We start from the raw sequence: 27822 nt of genomic DNA on the forward strand, positions 1-27822 counted from the left end.
TAGCAGCTGGAGGTCAAAGGCCGCACATCTGGATTCCTGATGTGCTTTCGGAGGCAAGAAATAACACATTTAAAGCTAAAAAGAAGTTGCCAAAATAATTTAAAGCGCACTGGATGAGTGTGAAAGGCAGGTGGGGTCATGCTGTCAGGGTTGTGGAGGAGATGAGTCAAATCTTCCTCCTTTCCCCCAGTTTTGACAGCAGGGTGAAGTCAGAGATTTGACTCAGTTTAAGTCATTTCAAAGCAGTGCACGTCTAACCAAAGCAGGTGTTAGAGAGGCAGGGAGAGAGCGAGGGAAGGAGAAAGCAAACAAGAGAGGAGAGAGGGAGGGAGAGAAAGAGTGTGAGACAGGGAAGCCAACAGAGAGTGGAGAGGAGAGAGGGAGGATTGGTGCGTTCTCTGGACGCAGGCAGCAGCAGCAGCAGCAGCAGCAGCTCGGATCCGGACAGGAGGTGACCGGGGCTGGATGGTGAAGGTGTCTCTTGGTGGAGGACTGCAGGAGGACAGAGGCGCACAACTTCCCTCCTCTTTCCCTCTGCGCTCCTTTCCGCTCCCTGTTGCCCGGGACGCAGGCAGGCAGCTGGCGCGGTGAGATGTGAAGAGAGAGGCTTGAAGTATGGCATGCAAGGATGGTTTCTGCCAACGAGAAGGAGATGGTGACAGCGACGCGCCCCGCTTTTATTCGGACCCTCTTCTACTTTTTCTGTTTGGCCACTTGGTGAGTGTCTCCGAAAGCCGAGCTCCCGGAGCGGATCACTTTCGTTGAGCTGTGAGTGTTTCCTCAATGTGTTTCCTCAATGTTTTCTTCTTCTGTAGTGTGAAGAAAATCTGTGCACAAACAAAGAAGGATGAAAGGATCTATCCGGAGAATTTTACGCGCATTTTGGACCGACTTCTGGACGGTTATGACAACAGGCTGCGACCTGGATTTGGAGGTATTTAAGGGAAAAACGCGATTTTTACGCACTGTGTACTGAACATTTTCCACAAGAAAAGCACCCCACAGCAACGCCTCAGATCGTCAAATTAACACACTCCATATTTTAAATTCTTATGCCATATGAATGAATATGTACAAAAAAACAACAACAAAAAACACAGCATTAAGTACAATAATGCAGCTCTAAACACACCATTGAGCGCAAAATGCAACCTAAAAGTCAGGTCAGTTGTATATATTTTTTTCATCTTTAGCAGCAATATCGCATCTCTAAAACAAAATCAAGAGTAGCTTTGTCTTCTACTTGATTGTTTGTTCAATTGGAAATTAAATAAGTGTTAAATGATAGAGATAAACACAAATCTGGAGAGTTTCACCCACATTTTCACTCTCAAATGAATAAAAGGGGGGAATAAAAACCTTGCCCCAGGAGGTTTAAAACAGGCCTTAAAGTGCAATAAGACAACTGTAAGTCAAGTCACTTGTATTTGAATGCACTAAAACAGCAAACATCATCATCACATGTGCAAAAACCCAGTGATCTGCCTTTAAGAACACGCAAAACATGTCGTGCGTAATGGGAACAGTGGTGCAACATTGCAGGGTTTGTCTTCACTTGTCCGTGTGCTTCATATGTAACATGTTGCTTCGTGGGTTTAAAAAACACACGCGATGCTGCTGCAGACTTGATCCTGAAAGCCTGGTTAGTTTTGCCTCTGAAGATGGGCCGCTAAGCTGGAGCCAGCGCGGTTATATAATCGTATGTATGTTGCGGGACACACGCTTTAATGCACAGTTCAAGTGCTAAAAGTGCGGATTTGGGTTAATTTTTTTTTCTTCGTACATCATGTCTGCAGCAGCACTATTCCAAGAGAGAGACGCCTCGATGCTGCTTTACAGCCCGTCAGCAGACAAGTCCATATGCAGCCTTTACAGTCTGGCCCGACAGTCATTCACTAAGAAAAAAATCAAACAGGATTATTATTTTCTTTTTCTTTTTTTTTCTTTTTTTTTAAATACATCTTTTAAGCTTTTTTTCACTTCTGTTATACAGAGGCTCTGGAAGGGATCAGCTATTGCATGTCTTCTGCATTTCATCCTGATGGGCTGTAAAGAATTTAACACAAGTGTGAATAAGACTGGTGTTTCTCTGAGGCAAGGAGGAGGTCATTAAATGTGACACTTGTGTGTTTTATCAATCTGATAGGTCCTGTGACTGAGGTCAAGACTGATATTTATGTGACAAGCTTTGGGCCCGTCTCAGATGTTGAAATGGTAAGTTTGGTCACTGCAGGAGATATAGAAACACACAAAGAAGATATACGAGGACACTGCAAAAAGTTCTCAGCCTCGCCATGAAACGTCACAGGAAAAAGATTGTTCTTGCATTATATTCCAGCATCGTCTCCTTGGTCCACCGAAGCCCCGCTATTCCTTTGATGCAGAAGGTCACATCTTGAGCCTCCTTAACAGCATGCATGACCTTTTCATCACTTTGAAAATGGCGACCACAAACGTGGGATTTCAGTTTGAGAAATAGATAAAAGTCAGGCCCATTGTCCTGGAGCAACAGCAGGCAGCTCCAAGCTTTCCTCTCATTTTTTTCTTTGATTGCTTCAAACATTTGAGGTTTTGTGGACCATGATAGCAGGTTTTATAGTATACAGTTGTGCCCAAAAATGAGAGTTACACCCTTATTTCTGGGCGAGGCTGACAACTTTTTGAAGTACCCGCAAACCATCCTGCATCTTTATGTAACAAGATGTTTGACTCGACAAACTCTCCTCAAGATAAAAGCAGAACATTACTGACCTATCTTATGTGTTTTTCCACTTTTTGTCAACTTCCAAATTTCAGGAATACACAATGGACGTATTCTTCCGGCAGACGTGGGTGGACCGGAGGTTGATGTACGAAGGTCCCATAGAGATTTTGAGGCTGAACAACCTGATGGTGACCAAAGTTTGGACGCCGGACACCTTCTTCAGGAACGGCAAGAAGTCCGTCGCTCACAACATGACGGCCCCTAACAAGCTCTTCCGCATCATGAAGAACGGCACCATCCTCTACACCATGAGGTGACGTTAAACACCTTATGAGCCCTCTTCAAAGCTAAAACTGCAGCCTGACCTCAAGCAAATGTTTGCATCTAGCTCCTGCCATCTTTAGAATCTAATTTGCATTTAGGATAATTACACTTCACATGCTTTTTATTCCCATTTTAGTGTTTTTTTTTTTTTTGCTCATTAAAGTGCAGAGAGATGACAGTCTTTGTTTGGTGAGCAGCAATAAAGGAGATTTTGTGTGAAATCAAACCCAGGCTCACAGTGCAAACAGGAGAAATCTGTGTGGAGGCAGCGCAGATGCCAAACTTTCAATACAGCTCAACATGATAGCAGTCGAGTAATTGAACCATGAGCTTTTTAGTAGCAATTACCAGGAGTGAAATTCTTAAAAAGCAAATCAGTGGGATTTTACTGCGTCACTGATTGAATGTGTGTGTGAATATCACCAGCATGGTAACATTTAGCCACAAATTACAAGTGTTGTAGTGTACAACATCTTGGTTTGGTCCTAAATGGAAGAATTCTTCTTGGTTCTACAACAGGTTGACTATCAGCGCTGAGTGTCCCATGAAGCTGGTGGATTTCCCCATGGACGGACACGCTTGTCCCCTCAAATTTGGGAGCTGTAAGTTCTGTGGATGCACATATTCACAATTAGAAAACTTTGTTTAGTCCCACTGGGAGACTGCTTTGTTGCAAGTGCTCAGTAGGCAGCTCGAAAAAGAAGAAATGTCAGTAAAAACAGAGAATGAAATGCAATAATGCTCTTATAATAGAGTGGAAAGTGCACAAAAGCAAATGAAAAAAGATTTCCGGTTGTAGTAAATTAAGCATCATTTGCAAAAGTTAGCTGGACAAAAAGTCCAATGTCAGTCGACTGTAAATGTGGAGTACTGATAGAGATGTGTAGATAATAATTTACATGTAAAATAACAGTATTGAGCAGGAGTCATACCCAATCATGGCAGAAATGACCTTTAGTGAATCTTGTGAAGAAGGTTAAGAAGGTTGCTGAATTACTCTGACAAGACAATGTAAGCCAGCTGTGTAAATGCAGTTATCTGGTGGCAAATACGTCTTTGTTATCCTCTAATGCTGTTGCTGTGCCTCTAAACAAGCCAGTATTGCTCCAGAACACACCATTTTCATCAGAGCCTGAACTCTGTTTCACTGCAGAATCACATAAGTTTAGCGATCAGGTTTGTCTGTAGGTGTAACAGATGCTGTTTATTGGGTGTAAAATGTTAATCTTGTGGAGGGCGATTTCTCAAAGGACACATTTTATTTTTATTTATGAGCCATTATCACGGTGAAGGTTCGTACCTGAGTCATTCCTAAAGCTGCAAACAAATAAGCCCACTGCTAAGCAGACTGGCAGCCTCCACTGGCCTCCTCGCTGCATTTTAGATTTCGTGCCTCCCAGTGTCGCTTCACAGGAGACCTGCTGGAGCACTTTACATTACAAAACAGGTGGCAGAGTAATTAGCATGGAGCACACAACAAGTGAGCCGGGTTTAGCTTTTGGAGGGAGTTCTGACTTTGGGTTAGCTTAGCAGGAGTCGTAATGTGCTGTAAATCGGCTTTCATCCATTCTGGTGCAAATGAGGTGAGAGTGAGCGATGGCAAGGAGGAGGATTCTTAAAGGAAGACTTCACTGTTTTGGAAAACATGGTTATTTGTGAGAGTTAATGAGAGGATTACACCATTCTCGTGTCTGTAAATCTCATTTTAGCTTCTACTTGATTTCAATCTTTCCGCTAATCAAAACGCCACTCTTCTATCGAACTCTCAGCAAGACAGCGGATATAAGAGAATTTCCCCAAGTTTTTTTTTTTTTAAAAGTTCTTTTTTTTGGCCTTTTTGTCAGCTTTGTTAGATAGGCGCAGTGAGAGAGAGAGACAGGGGAGAAGAGTCGGGGGAAGACATGCAGCAAAGGGCCGCGAGTGGGAATCGAACCCGGGCCGCTGCGTCGGGGACCAGCCCCTGTACATGGGTCGCCTGCTCAACGCGTTGAGCTATACGGGCAATCATGTGATCATCAGCAGGCAGCTGGTAGTGTTCATTTGTAGTCATAGTTAGTGACGCCGTGCTGCTATCTTGCAATGATACAGAAATCTTGAACAAATCCATGGATCCAGACTATAAGCCACATCACTGCCAAAATCTAATCACTTGGTCCTTGTGTCGTTTCTGACCTTCACTGAAAATTTCATCCAAATCCGTTTGTCCGTTTTTGACTAATATTGCGTACAGACAGACAGACAGACAGACAGACAGAGACAAACGTATGCCAATCATTACATAATTCCGCCGTTCCTTGGCGGAGTAGCAAACACGTTTTCAGAAACTAGAAGATGTAACCTTTCAAATTAATTTATTTTGCATGAATTTTGGGCTTACAGTTCTGCTGTTTTAAGCTTTTTCTATTTGGATACACCTACAGTGAAAGTTTTACAAAAAGCAGTGGATGTAAAGAGGATATTTAAAAAGTTGGAGGCCTGTTTTAAATCAAACCTTTGTCTTGACTTAGTGTGAAAAGTCAAAAAAAGAGACACAAAAGCTCGATCACGACTTTCCTCCTCTTGGTGGCACTGAAATGGATTCTGAGCTGAAAAGAATTGCTGAAGAGCTGAGCACAAAGCGACTGAATGCTAACACTAAATAAGGAAATATTTCATTCTTCGTCGCAAACAATGGAGCTCTAGCTCAGCACCGGTGTTCATACTGGGCCTACTGGTCAGCAGAAAAGACTTATCTCCAGCAAAGGAGTTTCTCAGAAAGGAGCAGCTCCGTCTTATCAGGGGGAAGAGCAGCGATTTGAAGATTACATCTACAAGAGAAAGAGAAAGGAAAAGACAACGAGTTTGCCTGTACACTCGCCCGATCCGCCGTCAATTACCCAGTGTGGTGACATTGCAGAGGACAAATTCACATTTCTCAGTTATTGTCATCCTTCTCCCCCCTCCTCGTCCTCCTCCTTTCACCATCCTGCTCTGCTGCTGCTCGCCTCCAGTCAGGAGGAAGCGACCATGGATCTGATGTGGCCTGAAGCAAAGGAAAGGTCAGAATCCCTTCCTCTGCCTCCGGATAGCACAGACCTATGCAGCTATTTTCCATAGCTGCTGCTGTGTGTGTGTGTCGAGTGTGTTCGTGCTAATTTTCTCGCTGTCTGCCCTGCCTTCATTTTTTTTCCTCCATCACTCTTTCCCTCTCCCTCTCTCTGCGACTCCTTTTCTGTTTCTCCATCTGGACTTGTGTGCACAGGCATTGCGTTCCACTCCATGACACACCAGAGTCATTTCATTTTGGCAGCACAGTTGGTATCCTGCCGATGTGGAGTCCCATAGGGAGTGGCAGGCAGAGACAACTGGCATTTTGTAGTGCATCCACAAACTGGCCGCCAGTATGCATAAAGCAAAACACTCCGAAGAAGCAACAGGGGAAAGCAAAAGAATGTTTAAAGGCTCCATAAGGAGGATTTATTTGGAAGCTGCAACTTCTGTGTAGATGACGACAGGAAAATATGACAACCTAAAACTCTATGGATCTGGAGTGGATGCGATGTTTTCATGCATTTTTATCAGTAAATATCAAATAGCTCCAATGAAGTGCTAATCATTTAGACCAAATGGTCCCTCAAAATTGCATCTGAATCTTTTTTTCTTGCAGAATAGTAAATTAATTACATTTGAGGAGAGGTGAGGGGTCGATCTGCTGGTAGCTGGAGAAAAATCTAATTAGTCAGTGGAGAGTTTTAGAGTCCTGTGATGCTGCTTCAGAGGCTGTTAGCCAAGAATGCACTATGCAGGGAAACAATTAAGGCTAGATTGAATCAGCCAGAGGGATGAACTCTGCTGTGATTGGTCGGTTAGGGTGAGGGCATGTTGGATCGGACGGCAGGGCTGACCAAAGAACAATTAATGCACAGTAATGGTTTTCACTTAAAGCCCTCAAATGTAAGAATATTTACGTATGTGACCTAATTAAGCTCAAAACTGCTCAGCTGATATGAACAGCTGACTGAAAGTGAAAAGTGACACTCATTGGGTGTCAAATTATCACTTGATTCTGGGGTTTCATTCATGATTTTACCGTCTTTCAGATCATTGTTTTGGTTTCACTGCTTCCGGCTAATGTTTTGCTTCACTCTCACCAGTCTCGTTAACCTCCATCCCAGCTGCAACACACAGCTATTTTTCAGCTTATGAAAGAAAAATGCTTTGATAGTCAACTGCCCAGCAGCCAAATGACAGACTGATAAAGTTAGTGACAAGCTGGTGAACACAGTGCAGCTCAAACACGACTCTAACTGAATGCTGATGTTGCTCTGAATCTGATGTACAAACAGGCAACTATTTGTATTTGCCACAACATCTTCATAAGTTTATTAAATGTCAGCTTTACAGCTTGTTGCACTGCCCCAAGCAGCCGAAAGAAACAATGAATGCAGAGTTAGTTGAAAAGGTAAATGTCTAGAAGCTGGACTGACATTAAACAAAATGACAAAAGTCTATTTCAGTCCTTGTGGTTTCTGGTTTGTTGCACTTATGTGGAGACGTTTTCACTTAGAGAGGCAGAGCCCAGGAAACTCATGTTTACTTATTTAGTTCCACACAAATAGAGAAATGCCAGCTTTACTTATTAGGCTATCAAAGAATCAATCAATAAATACAAGCAGACAACCCTGCTGACTAAAATAATTTTTGTTTACAGCAAAACCGAAGTCTCAGTTACATTTTGAAAGAGGTATTTTAAGGTAACAGTATGATGTAGCAGGAAACATTTCCACCTTCAAAGAGCCACAAAGTCCTTGTAAGTCCAATGCAGATTTTCACCCCAGAGACTGGGGCCCATGTTCCGTGTGGAACCATTATTTTTAGACATCAGTTTCATTTTTACTCATTGCTGTGTTGAGTTCAGGCACCAAAACTATCAATTCAATTCAATTTTATTATCAGGCTTTGTGTTAAAATACGACCCTTCCTTTAAATGTTTGAAGTTTCAGCTCCATTATCTAAGTCATCAGAGTGACGAGTCCCACCCTATCTAATAAACACATGCTGTCAGTGAAAATATGTTTTCCCTCAAAACATAACAGACAATGCAGTTCAGTTGTACAGGCATGTCATTTTTTAGGAAACAGGGCGCACATATACTATCGTTCAAAAGTTTGGGGTCACCCACACAATTCCATGTTTTCCATGAAAACTCCCACTTTTATCCATATACTAACATAACTGCACAAGGGTTTTCTAATCATCAATTAGCCTTTCAACACCATTAGCTAACACAATGTAGCATTAGAACACAGGAGTGATGGTTGCTGGAAATGTTCCTCTGTACCCCTATGGAGATATTCCATTAAAAATCAGCCATTTCCATCTAGAATAGTCATTTACCACATTAAAAATGTCTAGACTGGATTTCTGATTAATTTAATGTTATCTTCATTGAAAAAAAAAACAGTTTTTCTTTCAAAAATAAGAACATTTCTAAGTGACCCCAAACGGTCGTGTACATGAAGATGTCTCAATGGCTTCATGTGTTGACTTCGCCTCCATAACATATATAAAAGTATATATATAAGGTATATATATAAAAGTACAAATTCAATCCTACTTCTTGTGAAAAATAACAGACACAAATGCTTAATGAGAACCTGTGTGTAGACTGGAACAAATCCGTGCTCAACAAAGTTTGTTCCACTCCAGTTAAAGCTGTGGTAGGCAGTATTTTTCCCCATCACTGGGCATGATTTCCATGCGAAGCATACTTTAACATAGGAGATTGAAGTGGTCTGGTAATAGGGACAAGGCACTGTCCACAAACTCAAGTAGTTAGATGGAATTACAGATTTATAATCATGGTGCACATATATGGATACGCAAACATGCACCTGGTGGTCGCTATGGGCTGTGGTGGGCTTCGTCCACCTACACATGTATCTTTCCCACGCAATGGGGAAAAAAAGGTTTTGCCAATAGAAAAATAGCAGAGAAAATGTTTGACTGGTTCTAACTCATGATTGGAAGGCCAAAGTGTGATTGAATGGTTTTGTATATTTGGGCAAACTGGGCCTGACTTTCTGCCAACAGATTAATATTCCCATTACTCTGGATACTAATGCCAAGATCCCTATTTTTGTAACATCTACAGTATTGTCTATTATTCTTCTCATGTTTGGGTTTTTTTTAATAAATGAAAGTTCAACATAGAAGCCCAAACCACACAAAATGATTTCTTAAAGAACCTTTCTTGGGTGGGGGTCCAAAAATATCCTCTGCTACAGGGGTTTTCAAGGAAGCATATTGAAGTCAAAAGGTTTTTCTACAGTGGCAATGGTCAGAAACCTCTGAAGCTTCCTTGCAGTTCTTCTACCTCTGAGTGTATTTTCAAGTTCTGGTGGTTTTTTGTTTCAGTTTTTTGCTTGCCTCCTGCAACTGTAAGTTTTCATTTATCACACTTATTTATGTCAGGGATCATTCAAAAACACTGCTCTTAGAGGTGGAGATGTGAGTATTTGGCCTCAAACTGGCAAACTTCTGATTACTAACCCACTTCTCTGACCTCTGGGTTACTTACCACCATCTATCAGCCCACTGTAGTACAGCAGGCCAGAACCAGCCCTGGGAGGCATGAGTACAAATGATAAAGACAGCTTACAATACATCAAGAATTTTTCCCACAGTATGCTGCACATGTTATTTTTCTTTACACTGCACTGTTCACAACGTACAGTACGTGACTCACGTCCATGTGGCTCTGCTGTCTGCCCACAGATGCCTATCCAAAAACAGAGATGATCTATACTTGGACCAAAGGGCCGCAGCATTCGGTGGAGGTCCCTCCTGAGTCCTCCAGCCTCGTTCAGTATGATCTCATCGGCCAGACGGTCTCCAGTGAAACGATTAAATCCATCACAGGTGAGACATACTGGTTCTTTCACCATTTTGTAAATAAATCATGCTTCCAAGCAAAATGGCTCCAGAAATGATGGGATGAGCTCAGTTGTTCATTTATTAATTTTATAGGCATGTCATTTCTTGATGGGAAGCTGTCTGTGTGTGTTAAATAAAGTTGTGAACAAAAGTTTACACACATACTTGTAAAGACCATGTAAATCATGGCAATCCTGAGTTTCCCATGACTCCTGTAAATCTCAGGTTTCTATGATAGAGTCACTGAATCCCATGTGTCACCAAAAACAATCATGCATTTTGATTCTTTCATGGATTTATTATAAATCTGTTGGGTCAAAAATATACATACAGCAACTAACTAGGGTCGCCAGTTTTGGTGGTGTAGGAAGCCGTATTAATCAACTTCCCTTGGTGGCATGACCTGTTAACTTCTCATAAGTAAACATGATTGATCACAACTGCTGGCTCCTCTGAGCCAGTTTGAATTGGGCTTATTTGATGCACTCATCAGACTCTGCAGCAAACACTACAGTTGGAAAGCCTGGGGCTCCTTGCAAGATCTGAAAAAGCAAATCATTGACTTGAGTCAGGAAAGTTACTTGGAGTCATTTTAAAGCAGCTGCAAATCCCAGAATAGTCTGTGCAAACAAGTGTTTGTCGGTATAAAGTGCATGAGTCACTGCCACGAAAACACAAGTTATTACCGACTGCTGAGAGACAGTTGGTCAGGATGGTCAGGAGTCAACCAAGAATCACCACAAAGCAGATCTGCAGTGAATTAGAACCTGCTGGAACACAGCTGTCAGTGTCCACAGTGTTTTACATCAACATAAGCTGAGAGGCTTCAGTAAAGATGGAGGACCTTCTTCAAGTAGCAGCACCTTAAGGCTTGACTCAAATTTTCTGATGATCACAGTTGCAAAGAAAAAGTGTTATGGAGGAAAGTTCTGTGATCAGATGAAACAAAAATTGAGCTATTTGGCCACATTGTCCAGAAATATGTTGGAAGGAGAGAAGATGAGGCCTTGAACCCCAAGAACACCAAACCATACTGGTGGCAGTATTATGCTCTGGGACTGTTTTGCTGCCCATGGAACTGGTGCTTTACACAAAGTAAATGGAATAATGAAGGAGGATGATTACCTCCACATTCTTCTAAAATCATCAGCCAGTAGGTTGGGTCTAGGATACAATTGGGTGTTCCAACAAGACAATGATCCCAAAGTGGTAAAGAAATGGCTAAATCAGGCAACAATTAAGATTTTATACGAATCTCCCCTAACGTCCTGACTTAAACCCTGTTAAAAACCTCTGGACTGTGAAGAAGAAACAAGGCTGTGTCAGAAAGACAACAAATTCAGTTGAATTACATCTATTCTGTCAAGATGCATGGTCAAAGATACAACCTTTGCTTACGGATGGCTGCCATAAAGTGACAATGGCCAAGGGACATTTAACCAAATAATAATATTGTTGTATATACATGACCGTTTAAAGCTGGGGTCATTTAGAAATGTTTGTCTTTTGAAAGAAAACCATTTTTTCAATGAAGATAACAGTAAATTAATCAGAAATGCAGTCTAGACATTGTTAATGTGGTAAATGACTATTGTAGCTGGAAACAGCTGATTTTTAATGGAATATCTCCATAGAGGTACAGAGGAACATTTCCAGCAACCATCACTCCTGTGTTCTAATGCTACATTGTGTTAGCTAATGGTGCTGAAAGGCTAATTGATGATTAGAAAACCCTTGTGCAGTTATGTTAGCACATGAATAAAAGTGGGAGTTTTCATTGAAAACATGAAATTGTGTGGGTGACCCCAAAATTTTGAACGATAGTGTATATATATTTGACCAAGCACATTTTGTCATGTACCCAGAAAACTTACAATACATGTATAAAAGGAAAAAAAATGCATGATAGTTTTTTTGTGACAAAGATGCATGTTTTAATTATTCTGTCACAGATAATCAAGAGTTTAAGGACTCATTGAAAACTCAAGACAGACCTGCCATGATGTACTTTGTACAAGTGTAGGTAGACTTTTGTTCATAGCTGTATTGTCGAACTGGGTGGATTTGCCAGGTCTGCACTGTATTTTCCACACGAGTGACAGGGCAAATATAGCAGAAATGTGGCTTCAGTGGTAGATATTGGAAGGATTTGGAGCACTGACACTTGCACAGACATGACAGTCAGTCTATTGGACCGTGACGAGCGCACAGAACCAGCCTCGTGAAATGAAACTCGTTGAGACATTTCAGAGGGGCCAGTTGGTTCACGTAAATACTAAGGATCTAAAAAGAAGAAAAAAAAAGGGTTTTAGCAGCAGAGAGCTGGAACGGATGACGTGTCCATTTGGGTGAAAATGGACAGAGCTCCTAAAATGTAGAAGGGTGTGAATAAATGATCTAATGTGACATCTGTCTCGAGCTGTATTAACTGAAATCTGTCAGCCTGAAACTTTAAACTCTTTGTTCATCAAACTAATTCACTGCTGTTGATCCTCCAGGTGAATATGTGGTGATGACGGTCTACTTCCACTTGAAACGTAAAATGGGCTACTTCATGATTCAGACGTATATCCCCTGCATAATGACAGTAATCCTCTCCCAAGTGTCCTTCTGGATAAATAAAGAATCGGTCCCGGCACGCACAGTTTTTGGTATGTAGACTCCACACATCCCTCTTCCTGCACAGCCTTTCTGCTCCTCGCTGTCTGTTTATTTGATGTTTGCATGCCAACACAGCAATCAGAGCTGCCACGTCTCTCCACTCGCTGCAACAAGGCGATGCTCAAGTGTGCAGTGATTCTTTCTGAAAGTATAAAGTGCTGCTGTTTTTTATTATAAGATTAAAGGATTTATTATAAGATTTCAAAGTGAAGTCCCATTCATTTTCATTTTGATCCATCTTTAAAGCCATTCTATAGATAGTTTTGCCTTAAATAGAAGCTGAAGCCGATGAACACGTTTCTGTAAATGAGCTGAAATAAACAGTCTTGATATAAATGTAGAGTAAAATGGAAAGATGTTGCTATGGACACGATACCTTAAGAGGCCATTTTGATTAGATAAATGTACTTTTTATATAAATACCACTAAATAATCAAAGTCATGTTTTCAAATTGTTTTATCACTTACAAATATGAGGTGATTAAATGTTTCATTAAATAGATCGATATGACTTTAATGAGATTCAACAGATTTAGGCCTCAAAAAATAATTAAATATTACACAGATCTAGGACTAATCTTAATTTTTTTTCTTTAATCTGAAAATTACTTGAGAAGACACATTCCTTTGTAGCACACTACTATTTAGAGGAATGTAAGATAAGATAATCCTTTATTGCTCCCCACGCCAGGGGAAATTTACAACAGGAACAAACATATGTGTAATAATATTAATAATAAGATGTACAATATGTACAAGGATGAAAATGAAAATGAATAAATGCAGTATTAACACACTGTAGACAAACAGCAATATAAAGTGGCTTGTAAAATAAATGTAAAAGTGATTACTTTTCAATAACAAGGAGCTGAAGGAATTTCAACTTCAATTCAGTAATGAAATGACATGTAGTAATCCCAGTTAGCTTGTTAGCCATTTTACCAGGAGTTAGCGAATGAAGGTTTTCACCTTTTTAATGTGCCCCTGTGATGTATTTATATACTGGAAGACACATTAGCAAAACTAGAAAAGCACTCAGAGAGCGTAGTACTCCTCCAAAACTGTTCATTCCCCCACATGGCATTGTCACAAATGCAGCAGTACGTTACGTACGGATACTGGATCACATGACCTAAATATGTAGCGGGCAGTGGGAATTGATGGAACTCAGAAACACCCCCACACTTTAATCAATTGTTCCTTGTATCATTTCCAACTGATAAGTCCCAGTGAGTCCGCAGCGGTGGATTTACAGTAGGATCGCAATCATGTGATCGTCAGCAGGCAGCTGACGTAGTGTTCACTTGTTGTCATAGTTACAGTGACGCCACAAAGTGATCATAAGTTACTTATTTCAGTCTTCTCAAGGCAACACATTGCAACTTAAAACCAGTGTAGAAAAATGACATCAAGAGCTCCAAAACAAATGCTGGTACAGTGATGTTCAAAAAAAGTGCATCACCCTATAAATTTGTATTTTTTTTATCTGAATAATCAAAGTAAATCACAGCATTCCTTACAGACTGCATCAGATAAGATTAACGGGTGTAGATGATGATGTAATGTTGCATCAGCTGTTGTTTGTAAATGCACTCTGCAGAAGTTGCAGTCATTTCTAGCATACATGTCAGGAAGCCTCCTAGTGAAGTTTTCAGTTTGCTTTCCTTTGAAAACTGAAGCAACTTGAAGACTTGTGGTAATTTTGCAGCAATAAATATTGAGCTTCCTCAAATTGTTGTACAAATGTACTGCAGATGCTCATTTTGGAATATTTTGAGAGGACTTGTCAAATATTAGTTAACTTTGCCCTAACTATTGATACATTTCATTTGTGCATATTCTTATTTGGTTCGCTAGTCATTAAAGCAACATACCATTGCAAAAAACAGGGTTAGAATCATGAAATAGTGCTGTGATGCTCTCTTTAAGCAGCGTGAGGTGGAACAATAGGCTGCATGTAGGCTTCTTGTAGACATCTTACAAGCTGCTGTCAGTTTTGGCCTGTGACCCGGTTCCATTCTCTCTGGCTCCCCTGGTACCATGTTTGGTTCTGTCCTAGAATAGACTGATTGTGTCAGAAACCAGAAACCATCGTGGCCGGGATTTACGCTCCGACGTTCCTCCACTTCTGTTGATGGAAAGTCATTCAGAATTCATGACAGATACTTCCCAGCTGGATTTCTTATGTTCTTAAAATGTTCTGAGAAAGTTCTGCATAGTTCTAGTAAAGTTTTCAGTGGGAAGTTTATCTAATAGCAAAAGGATGAATGTTCTTGGAGTTTTTAAAATGTCTGTAGAGTGTCTTTGAAGAACTTTACTCTGCCTGTAAGAACAACATTCTGAGAACTAAAAGAAAACCTTACACTGAAAACATCACCAGAACTTTGCAGAACTTTCTCAGCTCGTTTTTAGAACAAAATAATTCTAGCTGGATGTCTGGAAAACATTTTTAAATGTTGTTTTGTGAACATTCTCCTGTTGTTATCATGCCACATAATCTGACAACATCTTTAATTAATTTTTAACCTCATAGGAATATTATTTGAAATGATAAATATCCTTAAAAGGTTCTTCAAACATTAGATTAAATGTTTTCTTTAAAACATTATTACAACCTGTAGGTAAAGTTAGCCAATGTTGTGGGAACGCTCTATGCTAGCTGGGAATGTGTTTTCCTGTGATTTGAACTTTGCCTGCAATATTCTGAAGATGTTCTGGGGATGTTGCTCTTCTTTTTATAAAATGTTCCAACAATGTTACCTAGTAACAAAGGAGGAATGTTCACGAATCATCCGGTAAATGTTTTAGGACCATTTTTTAGCACCTTTAGAGAACTTTTTCTTGCCTTTGAGAGCAATATTCTGGGAAATAAAAGAAAACTTTACATTCAAAACATTACAAGAACTTTCTAAGAACGTCTATAGAAAAAAAAATTCTCTAGCTGTATTTTGTCTTCTTAGGCCTGGATGACATCCAGGAACATCCTCATTTTCTCATCATGTTACATAATCTGACATCATCCTTCAAACATCCTGTGAATGTTAAAACATTCTGTTTTAGTTAATTTATAACCTCATAGGAACATTATTTGAAATGATACATGTCTTTAAAAGGTTCTTCAAACATTAGAGTAAATGTTTTCTTTAAAACATTATTAGAACTTGCAGGTAATGTTAGCCAATGTTGCTGGAACGTTTCCCTGCTTGCTGAGTTGTGCCATTAAAAAGTGATACATTCTGATGTAATGCTTTGCTTTCAAGAGGTGATTTTCAACCATCAGCACGAGTAATAAAGAGAAAGAAAAATGTACCAGTGTCAGTCTTTGCTGACTGTTAATTATGCTTCACACAAGTTTGCACAAAAGCCTTTATTCAACTATTTCCAACATTTTTAACCTATTCAGCAGCGCTTCTTAAAAACTTTCAACACAATTATGGACACACTTTCCCTTTAATTACAATAGCAGGCATGTTGTTGGCTGGCAGCAGCATTTAGTCAAACTGTCACAACAGACTGAGTCCCTCATGGTAACCAAACAACCGGCCTCCTCCTGACACACTCATGCTGCAGCACCACCTCTATCAATTCTGTGTGCGTTTGTGTGGCCTTGCTGTCCACTGTGTAGTTTGAGTCTGTTTGCTGAGTGACAACCAGTGTGTGTTCCTCAGTAAAGATGTCACACAGCGTAATAAAGCAGCAGAGGATCAGTGCTGCTCTCCTACAGCTGCAGACGTATCTGACAGTCCGGCAGCAAACCGTCCGGCACGACAGCAGCACAGCTATTGCTGCATCAGTGGAGCCTCTGAGGCAGCGGATTTCTGTTATCCGCTGAATGTGTGGCTGTTTGGGAGGAGGGTGGTCAGCGTTTGGATTCCTCCACTTCCTCCATGCAGCCACGCTCTGCGATGACTTGCAGCCTCAGTGACTCAACCGCAGTGACCTGTTTTGAACGTGGAGGAAGCATTTTGTCAGGGAGACAACCAATAGAGAGAGCAGAGAGGATTACAGTCAGAGCTGCCCGGCTTCACATAGATGGGTCAAAATGAAAAAGTGCATTTTTAACAAGCTCCTTCAAAGCATCAAGTGATAGGTTACTTGGATTTTGGCATGCAACAGATTCGATGCAGTGTTTGCCTGAAATAAGAATGTGCAGGTGCAGCCATTCATAGCAGAGGGAGACAAATGGGGTCATCTGGGGTCCCTGATTCATGCAAAGTACAGTATCTGGCTAGTTTAACCCTCGTGTCGTCCTGTGGGTCAAAATTAACCCGTTTTAAAGTTTGAAAATGTGGGAAAAAATATATTTTCACAGTGAAACTTCTGATGTCCACATTTTCAACATTTTTGGGAAATCTTTGAATATTTTTTGGTGGAAAAAAGAAATGTTAATAATGTTTCTTAAGAACATTCACAAAAAAATCAACCAAAAACCAGCAAATTTTGCTGGATTTTGGTTGCATTTTTTGTGATGTTGTTAAAGAAAATATTAGAAGTTTTACTGGTATATATGGTATATATGGAATCACTTTGGATATTTTTAGGCTTTTTTTGGAAGATTTTGCTCATTTTTTGAAAATATTTACAAGAATTTTCTTGCCAAATCTGGGGGATTTTGTTTTTTAAATAAAACTTTTAAGGGAAACTTTTAAGGGATTATTGGAATTTTCTTCCTGAAGGTTTTTTCAAATTTTCAGAAATTTGGGGATTCTTTTTTTTTAATTTTTTAATTTTTTTTCAGACAAGGAAACAATATTTTTTGGTGCCCGTAAATGAAGACAACAGGAGGATTAATAATTTAATTTGTGGTAATGTAAAATCAGCAGTTAGCGGTTTGGGTGAGAGTTGATGATCCATTCTGGTGAACTAATGCAGAAAACGCTGATATCCAGAGAAGCAGTACGTGGAGGAATGAGCGGTTGTTCTGAGGTGCTGCTGCTTTCAGTGTTTATGCTAAGCAAAGCTAAGCTAATCTAATCGCCTCATGTCTCCATATACATTAAGTGCAGGACTGAGAGTTGTAGAGATTATCTCATGCATTTCTTGGTAGCCAAATCTGGATTGAAAACCTCTCGACATCCACTGGGTTACTGGCACTCAGTTCAAGACAGAGTTAGCATTGCACATAAAGATATAAATGTTTTGTTAGATCCCCTACGGTTCATCCTACATTAACCATGAGCACCAAAGTGTAATTCATTCAGATTTAGTGGAAGATGTTCAAAAGGATCTACTGATCAATAGAATCTAAGGGTTTTTCATAAACTTTGCAGTAAGTATTGTCAGGTAAAGTCCATTTCTGACTGTATGCAAACTTTGTAAAAAAACAAAACAAAACAAAGACATGAACACTGTTTTCCCTTCTTCTTGTACACTATTGTTGGGTGTTTTTATTAGTTTGCTGCCAACAAAAGTGTCTCCACCATTTTCTGTTTAGTTTTCACCCTAGGCCAGTAGTAGTGCAGCGAGTGCTCCCAGTTTGTCATATATCTGAGCTGCTGTTGGCTGTCAGCAAGTCATTCGTGCTTTTCAACAGTGGTCTGAACGTGCAGTTTGGTTGCATTTTGAGCTAAACTATGTCACTGTGTACAGAGTTCCTTATTTTATGTGACTGAACACATGCAGGGTAATTGGAGGAAAAAAGAATATTTGAATGATGGTAAAAGGTTCTGTGTTGGTGAAAATGTCTTCTAGTGTCACAGAAGTGACAAGCGTGGCGAAGTAAAAGCAATTTGCACAGAAGCAAGAGCACGAGATGCAGAAGGTTTATGGTGTGCTGACATGTCTTGGTTATTGTTATTCAAATATGACTTATTATAGATGATGAACTTTTTTGATTCATGTTTGAATTCATGTGTTGCTAAACAACCACATTTCCAAAAACTATACAATTTAAACTTCCACATGAAGTCACTAACATGCATTTTGGCCTCACAGCTCTTCTATGTAGGTACAAATTCAGGTGTTATTTACAATAACAAGATGACGTCTGGATAATTTCTCTGATTCCACTCATGCATACATTACATTGCCCTGCTTTCAGTATTAGTTTCAAATTCGCTGCTTTTATTTTGACAGCTGGGAACCGTCTCAGTTTTTTGCTTATATTGCGCACAGCTTTGTATTAGAGGTTAATATCCTCCGTCTGTGGCCTTGAGCTGCAGTTCACCTATCAATGTCACGCCGTTGCTTTTGATTGACAGGTAATTATATGGCGGTCACGTCCGGGCAGGGGGGAGTGAATTTCTGTTGGGCAAGGACTCTGCAGCACAGATTGTTCTAGATCTTCGACGTGAAGGGGATTTTCTCCAAATCACATTATCGCTATTGGTTAATAATACCAAGGACGAGCGACGAGCTACAGGCTTATATTCTGCGACCTTCTGTGGCTGCAGGAGCCGTGTGCGACCTTGCGTGATGGCCAGATTGGTGTCTTGTTTATTTCGACGGGGCCTCTCTTGGTAGTGCAGCGATGAGTAAATGAGAAAATATGACATTCAGTCCTGACAACGCATCCTCCAGCTTTGTGATGTACAACCTCCTACATCGTGTCCACATTTGTTTCCACATTTCCAGTGTTGCTGCTGTTGAATAGGAGTTAAACTGTACTTTAGGCAACTGTAAGCTCCTGGTGGCTTAATGTTTTCTGATACACATGAGACTTTCGGTTGAACACACAGTATTTACAGGAAGAGCAAATAATCCTGAGTGTGGATGCAGCATTTCCCCCTCAGTAACAGGGCTGCAAATCACACAGAAACTCACAAGACTGTTACGATTCAGTGATTCTGCAATACAATGATATTTGTGTAACTGAAGAAGGAAAAACACCCCAAAAGCAGGAATCATGTATTTATTGATGGTATTTTGGTATCTTTTTCATTCAGTTTAAATAACATGCCAATAATTCTGAATTTCAGTTCCCCTGCTGTATGTTAGTTTCCTACTTCTTCACTGCAGGTTAAGCAACTTCTCCATACTGGCATTGTTTTGAAAAGTGCTGCCACAAGTAGCTGTGAAGTAGCACCACTGGTTGGGCATATTGGAAATCTGTTTAGTGTGCCTGCAGGTTTTAATAAAAATATAGATATCTGGCACCAGGGTATCGATGAGGACCGCCTCCTTATGCTGCAGTATCGATATTTTATCCAGCATCTTGTCATGAGGCCTGAAACTGACGGAGAAGATCTCAGAACTTGTACAGGAGCACCCACAAATCAGGAAGCATTTTTCAGTGATAAAGGGAGTTATTAGTCCACCAAGGAATGGTGGACTTATGGGACGATTGGCGTACGTTTGTCTGTCTGTCTGTCTGTTAGCAACATTACTCAAAAACAGAATAACGGATTTGGATGAAATTTTCAGGGAAGGTCAGAAATGAGACAAGGACCACCTGATTAGATTTTGGCAGAGATGCAGCTTATAGTCTGGATCCATGGATTTGTTAAAGATTTCTCTATAATTGCAAGATAGCAGCATGACGGCACTGTAACTACGACAACAAGTGAACACATCAGCTGCCTGCTGATGATCACATGATTGTGATCCTACTACAAATCCACCGCTGTGGACTTATCAGGACTTATCCGTCGGAAATGATACAAGGAATAGTTAATTAAATTGTGGGGGTGTTTCTGAGTCCCATTAATTCCCGCCGCCCGCTACATATTTAGGTGACGTGATTCAGTATCCGTACATAACATACACATGCATAACACACACCTGTGCTCAGTGCTAGGTCATTTTATTTGTGGGTACATCTATATTAAATGGACACATTCTACAGTGCCATGATTTCTGCCCAAATTTTTTAAAGATTTCATCCATTGGAAATCATATGACTGAGCAGCCTTGGCGGAGTACTGCGATCTCTGTGTGCTTGTCTTGTTTAAAGCTGCGATAATCAATGTTTTATACTAGCAATGAATTAAATTATCTGTCATGATGATCAGTGTGTTTTGAGCTTAAGATTTTAACCCCCCGACACCGAGGCTAGCTTACAACTAATACCTATGTTTCCATGGTAACACTGTTGTCAAGGCTTAGATTTTGTGGTTTGCTAATAACATTGTGGAGCAATGAGAAGGAAAAGAGCTTCTCAGACTACAATAACTCATTGGAAACTGACTATGGTAACTATTTAAAACATTTTTGAACCAAATGTTTTATTTTTCTAGAGTAAAATATCATTTTTACTCTTAACTGTCTTCAGGGAGATGGGACTTTACTGCTGTAATGAAGGGAGCAGTTGTTTGACTAAATTACAGTTTACCCACAATTCATAGCAAGTTAGGATGGCTTAAAGTAGTCAAGACTTAAACAGATTTGTGCAACAGATATTTTATAAATCTAGCTTTAGAGGGAACTTGCTTTTTTCACCTTTGGGACTTCTGTCAGAAACGACAGATACCACATTTAAAAAGCACTTGATTTAGCTTTTATTTATCATTAATACTATTAATGAGGATATGAATAATAAGAAAACTGAATTAAAAAGGCTGTGGCTGCCTATTGTGCTTCTTTCCACACCATAGTGATGTAGAGTTAAGTTTGTTATCGCTTTTGTTTTGCTTTAGAGTGGTTTGAACTGACAAAGTTGTTTTTCCCTGATATTCGAGATAAAAATGAGTTTATGATATTGCATGGCCATGCTTTGATGGTGATGGCAAGAACATGCAAGCTGATATCTTTATTAAAGTGAATTGCTGATGAATCACCCTCATGCATGAATCATACATCAATAATAGACAAATTTTACACATAGTCCATTAAGATGAAGCTACAGACAACTACAAATGCATGACTAAAACAGCATATTGTCAGTATTTCACAGCTCATGTTCAGCTCCCCACGGCTGCCCTGTACTGTTGCGCCCTCGTCTAACTAAAACCTGACTCGCTCAGAGCATTTTGGCATCATTTAGCACTTTTATTGTTGTTCTTTGGTTCCCTCTCACCTGCTGTGATTCACACCAAAGTAGTTCTCAGCAGTAAATATTGGACTTTTACTCACCAGGTAGCAAGAGACACAACTTTAGATGAATGTTAATGTTGCTCGGTGCCTGCTGGATGTGTAAATATGCAACTGTTTGCTGACATGTTAGCTTCCCCCAAGTGGCCAAACGATATTTTAATGCAGCTATAAGCACTGCATATGCATGTCTGCTATTATAGAGAGCAAAAAATGTGTCTGGATCATTATCCTTCTGCATTCAGTTAATGAAATATGCTGATGAGAGCAGCATCATAGATACGGGTTATTGAACACTGCTTGTGTCCCATTCAGTTAAGTGCTGTTGAAATTCATGTGAGGGGAAGGCAGATATTTACACGACTGATCTACTTGCTTTCAATCAGCTGTGTTGATTTCTTGACAAAAATCCAAAATATTTCGCTCCTTCTTCTCATCTCAGGCATCACCACCGTCCTGACCATGACGACACTCAGCATCAGTGCTCGACACTCCCTCCCTAAGGTCTCCTACGCCACCGCCATGGACTGGTTCATCGCCGTCTGCTTCGCCTTTGTCTTCTCTGCCCTCATTGAGTTTGCCGCTGTCAACTACTTCACCAATGCACAGATTGAGCGGGCCAAAAAGAAGCCTGCCAAATGTCCGCCGGTGCCCCAAACCACGCCTGTCAAGGTCAAAGACACGGAGGAAGTGCTGCAGGTGATTTCTGTTTCCCTTTAAAGTGGCTCAATAATCTGATCGCACTTTACTTCAAGGAGCACTTACACAGCATGTCCCTCATTATGTGCTAACTGTATTTGGCCTTTAGCCTGGACTTTTTGAACGGCCAGAAGTGGGGCTGCCTCAGGATTGTCAGCTGTGCGATCTTAGATAGAGATGAGAAATCTGATTTAGGGTATTTATAGACTTCTGTTTACCACCAGAACCTGCTTGTTTTTGACATGTTTGGAGGTAGAGGATGTTTTTAGCAACCAGAAATGTTTCCTGACACAAAAACAAATGGTGCTTTTGGACTTTAATTAATTTAAGATCAGCCACAATGTTTCTGCTTTGCCCCTGTAAGAGTTCAAACAAGAACCTTTTGACTTAATAGCACTAATAATTACTCTGTCAACCAAAGTTTGACAAATAAAAGCAACTGCTTATTAAATGTGCTAAATGAAGTGGAAAATAAAATTAGACACCTAACATCTCCCATGCCTGCTTCTCCCAGATGAGTCTGGACAAATGTTGCTCAGGTTTAAATTTAGAAGCTAACTGGTTGACTCTGGTTTAGAGACGGCAGGAGAAAAAAAAAAAGGGAAAGTGATAAAAAGGAGAATCTAAAAACAGCTTCACAGCTCAGATGTTTGTGGCTAATCACAGTGTCTCTTGATTTGCCCTTATTTTGAAATTCCACATGAATAAATTGACACAATCTCTTATTCCTGTGTCACAAAGTTGAAACCAATTTGTTTACACCACGGAAGCTGACATATGGATTGAACCAGAATTCATGAATATACCATGAAGCTATTTTAGAGCTCTTAGTCAGAAATGATGAATGCGTTGCAAATCATTGCTCATGTAAATGTAGCAGAACGTTTACAGTGATATATAAACACGGCATTACAGCTGGGTGACTGTGAGAAGAAGTGCACATTCCTCTGACTGTATATTTAAATTAAAGTCACAGGTCTACTGTTAACTGATCGCTGAAGCCGGCGTGACCCAGCGATGCATATGTCAGTTTTTTACACTAACTGCTTTAAGTTGCCCCCTCCAGTCCAAATCCCAGCGTGGCGTAATCATGCCTGAATGCAGTATAGTGACAACGGGACTTCAGTGGATTAGTAGGTTGCCACGGCAACGCAGCCCGAGTACATCTGTATAGGTTTCAGAGAGGCTCTGGCGCTGGGGGGAAAAATTAATACTCTCTTCCTCGAGAGCAAGGCCCTGCTAACCAAAGGGCTTGGAACACGGGTCAGTCCTCAGCCTTTTACCTCCTTCGTGATAAAAAAAAAAACCTCACCATCCACACACTCAAAAACACCTCCTCTGCTGCACATGGGACACAATAACACTGGATCCTTTCAATTTTCGGGGTTGGGGGGGTGGCGGTGGATTATTTCTGCAAATGCCTCAGTACCAGCATCACACTCTCCCTGCTTGAAAACATCAACTCTCAAAGGATAAGCTCCTTTGATGCTACACTGCATTACTGTCCCGATGAAGTGCTACCTACTTTCTGTCTTAAGCTTGTGTGAAATGAGTGAAATCCTCGGTAAGTGACATCTGTATTGCATATAGTCTATCGTCTGCTTCCAGATGAAGGCCATCTGTGTCAGGCTGACTGTAATCAGATCAATATGATGAGGTTTTATGCTGCTCGCCACACTTTTTCATAAAGGAAACCCAAGTGAACTTTACTTTGCCTTCAAACAAAAAGCACAGAGAAGAAAAGACAACATTATTCACACTAATAATCCTTTAAATTCTTATATTGTTTTCTCTCAGCTGTGGGTCCAAATGTGAGCTTTTCTTCTTTCTAACTCACTCAGACCAGAGTTTAATATTGTCATTAGGAAAGCATAGTAGGTATCAGCTTTTATTTTTGGACAGATGTTGAAGGAACATTCTTTGTTTTTATTATTATTTTACTTCAACAGGATAGAAGATAGAAGACACTCCATTCTTAGGACCATGTAACTCATAAATTCCCCACTTTACATTTATTTAATTCTAGAGCTTTTGGAGCATGATACCTACATTTGCATTTGAAATCTAATAAACATAGATTAACTTTTTAAACATGAACCTATAAATACATACTTAAGATAAGGATTCTTCACATTTGGTTTTTAAAGACCTGTGGAAGGGTGAATACAAATTTGTAACTAATCATGTAACAAATTATTTCAAACATGTCTTTGTAATGTTTTTAACACATTTAGCTAATGCTGCTTTTCAGTTTACAATGATGGTGTCAAACTTACCACTACCCACTAACATTAACATTAGCACACTGGTAGAATTCTGAACTAGTTTTTTATTCCAGAAAGTCTAGCTGACTGATCATCTACTATCTCTTAGCCTTAAGAAGTAATGCAGGGTTAATCTTCTAGTTTAGTTAACAAACTAGGTTGCAGGCCATACTAAAGATTTTGGATAAAAAAATTGTTTCACCCATTGCTTATGCTTTTTCTCTTGTGTTTTTGGTTCCGTAAAGTTAAAGGGACCAAATGAACCAAATTTTTTACTGCCTATTTAACTAGAGCCCCAAAAGCATCTTCGACAACATGTGCAGAAATCCAAAACTACAGCTATAAGCTATAACACCCTTGATCCTTATGAAAAAGTATCTAATAAAGCTGATAGTTTACTAAACCTAACCACATATTTTTACCAGAAAGCAAGTGAAAACAAAGTCAACAACGACAAAAAACGAATGTTAATTCGTGAGACTGATGGTCTCTCATCAATTGCAAACCTTGGTCATCTTCACTGTTTCAAAACTGTCCGTCTTTCCTACAACTTCACATGGCGCAAAATTACGTTTATTTCAAAACAAAATTATGTTCCCTCTAAAACATATTTGAGAATGGAGTTTAGTTGCATTTTGTTGTGTTGTTGTAGTGACTGAAAGGACAAGTTTGTGGATACAAGTGGAGGAAATGAGCTTCCTCTACAGGGTGGCTGGGCTCAGCCTTAGAGATAGGGTGAGAAGCTCAGACATCTGGAGGGAGCTTGGAGTAGAGCCGCTGCTCCTTCGCATCGAAAGGAGCTGGTTTAGGTTGTTTAGACATCTGATTTGGTGAGACTTGCTTTGGAGGTTTTCCATGCACGTCCGCCTGGGAAGAGACCCCGGGACTAGACCCAGAACCCGCTGGAGCAATTATAGATCTCATCTGGCCTGGAAACGCTTTGGGATCCCCCAGGAAGAGCTGGAAAGTTTAGTGGCATACAAATGTAATTTTGTGGAAAAATGCAACAACAGAATCCAAATTTGATGGTACTTCTTAAAGCACAAGGAAGTCAGAAGAAATTACAGTAAAATTCCACACTAGCGACACTAAAGTATTGTTTGTTCTTCTCTTTGACAGCAAAATCCTGACACCAACGGCAACCTGAGGAAACGGATGAACTACATCTCCCACCTAGAGCCGAGCAGTCAGCTGAGAGCTCAGTCCACCACCAACATTTCAGGAATAGGAAGAGGAAGACCGCTGCGACCTTTAGCCAGCGGAGCTAACGGCAGCTCCTCCACCTTGTCGCGTTCCAGCCCCAAGTCTGAGAGTCTGCTGAGCGTGGCCTCGTCCTCCACCCAGCTGGTGAAGAATGCGCCTCAGGCTGCAGCTTCCACGCCAGACGTCATGGCCGGGACGCCGTGCAAACAGAACACCAGCTCCTCATCCCTGCAGCATCTGCTGGGGCCCAAGCTGGAGCGCATCCAGATGATGGGGAACAAACTGGAGCCAAAGCAGACGCCGTGTTCTCAGCCCACCACTGCTGGGATGGGAGGAACCAGTAAAATTGACAAGTATGCACGGATCCTGTTCCCAGTGTCCTTTGGTGCATTTAACATGGTCTACTGGGTGGTTTACTTATCCAAGGACACGATGGTGGCTAAAGGTGGCTAGACTTTGTTCTGGCATCAGGAGCGATGATGGTTTCTTTCAACACATGGGGAGCAAATAAGGATTATGGGAATTTGCAGAAACTGTTGCCAAACAGATAAACTAAATGTGCTCATCAAGCACTTCCATGTCCCGGAGAATGCTCTCAGAATACATTTATTTTTTTCTTCCTAAGGTCCTGGAACAGCAAGCATGGGAACAAATCAGCCAAATTAGAAATATCTGACTCAGCATAGGAACGAGCACCTGCACACTGGAGTATGCGACTGTCCTCTTTGTATCACATCGTGCTTCATCTGACTGTGAAGGTCTTCATCGGCTTCAACTGCCTCGTGATCCCTTTCGGCTTGCAGTCAAGATAAAGCATGGGAATTTTTCATTTTCCTATTTTTGTACCCTGCACCTGGTAAGATGTTTGGATGTGTGTTGCACCGTCCTGAACTGAACTCCACCAACTTTGTAAATATATACATTTATTAGGGCAAACAGATTTATATTTAATGAATACAGTCTACTTCCATTTCAATATTAAGACTTGTTGCTTTGGTGCCAGACAGTTAGGGGAGTTAACTATCTGAGAGTACAAAGGGGCTGTGGTCGTGGTCCGTGGACTTTAGACTGATAAACTTTAATTCTTGAATGCTGGCCAAATAAGTTTGAAACTAAAATAAAATAGATTTGTTCAGATGGAAAATCCTTGAACCAGGCTGAGTGGAGCTTTGGCCGGGACCTGATCAACCACGAAAAGCTTCTTTTGTACAGTACCTACTTGCAAAGCATCTTTCTTATACAAGATGGATTAACTAATCTAAAATACTGAAGATGAAATACGGGGATAAAATCGGGCAGGAAGTAGTAAATTCAAGTTATTAATTCATGTAACAGTAGGGTTTAAGCTTCTTTCCTGACAAACAGGTTTCCGAATAGCAGACAAAGATTGTGTAAGTGATTAAAAAAAAGAGTCATAGCTTGAACAAATAAAGGGAGCAGAAGGTGAAGCCATTTGGTCGTAGATCACTGTGGCAGTGAAATAGTGAGTGTTAATGTGACTGAATGAATTGCAGCTCAGAGGGTGAAGAAACATAAGACTGTTGCCATCCTCATTCTTAAAGACGTTTCTATATGCTTTCATTGTGAACACACATTCCATTGTTTCACCGCACATTGATGGGGAATCATCTTTCAGGTACGACTGGATGAAACGGAGTATAAAGCTGCAGTGGAGCGTCAAAACACACATTTTGAAGGTTGTGTGAAGGAAGATTCTGTTAGGTAACCCCAGTGTGAGCTGATGTGCAGCTGTCGATCACTCAGTCAGCATTTTGCCAACTAGGGTTAGAGTAATGGGATTTACTGTAGCCGCACTGTAATACCAGCCAGAAAAATTCCTAATAAAAGTCTGAGCGCAGCACTGCATCTGGCCCTGCTTCATTCTGTTTGACTGTTTTTAAGAACAGACAGAAATACATTCATTTAGACTCTTGCTGAGATGAGAAGATCCATAGCACTGTGAAAATGCTATCCTAAAAAAAAAATAACGCAGCAGTCAGCAGTTGTTTAGCTTAGCTTAAAGACAGTGTTTTAATCTTTGCTGCTGGCAGCTCACAATCAAAACACTAACAAAAGACGTAGTGT

At 40.5% G+C, this 27822-nt stretch overlaps 1 protein-coding gene across 1 annotated transcript; it reads left to right on the top strand.

Annotated features, from left to right (window-relative positions):
• The first annotated feature begins 182 nt into the window (after nt 1–182).
• On the top strand, nt 183–27595 carry gabra4 (gamma-aminobutyric acid type A receptor subunit alpha4). The gene is made up of 9 exons (XM_023277014.3): nt 183–717; nt 816–934; nt 2147–2214; nt 2797–3017; nt 3548–3630; nt 9785–9928; nt 12442–12594; nt 22014–22270; nt 25654–27595. Exons 1-9 carry the CDS (start codon nt 629–631, stop codon nt 26188–26190), a joined length of 1671 nt encoding a protein of 556 aa, XP_023132782.1. The 5' UTR covers nt 183–628; the 3' UTR covers nt 26191–27595.
• The last annotated feature ends 227 nt before the right edge of the window (nt 27596–27822 follow it).

The sequence above is a fragment of the Amphiprion ocellaris genome, chromosome 13, assembly GCF_022539595.1.
Source record: "Amphiprion ocellaris isolate individual 3 ecotype Okinawa chromosome 13, ASM2253959v1, whole genome shotgun sequence".
NCBI classification, from domain to species: domain Eukaryota; kingdom Metazoa; phylum Chordata; class Actinopteri; family Pomacentridae; genus Amphiprion; species Amphiprion ocellaris.

Excerpts from the sequence above, each read along its gene's own strand:
- gabra4 (XM_023277014.3), top strand. The coding sequence starts at position 629 with ATGGTTTCTGCCAACGAGAAGGAGATGGTGACAGCGACGCGCCCCGCT. Across the intron at positions 718-815 it reads TTTTTCTGTTTGGCCACTTG|TGTGAAGAAAATCTGTGCAC; the intron begins GTGAGTGTCTCC and ends CTTCTTCTGTAG. Across the intron at positions 3,018-3,547 it reads ACCATCCTCTACACCATGAG|GTTGACTATCAGCGCTGAGT; the intron begins GTGACGTTAAAC and ends GTTCTACAACAG.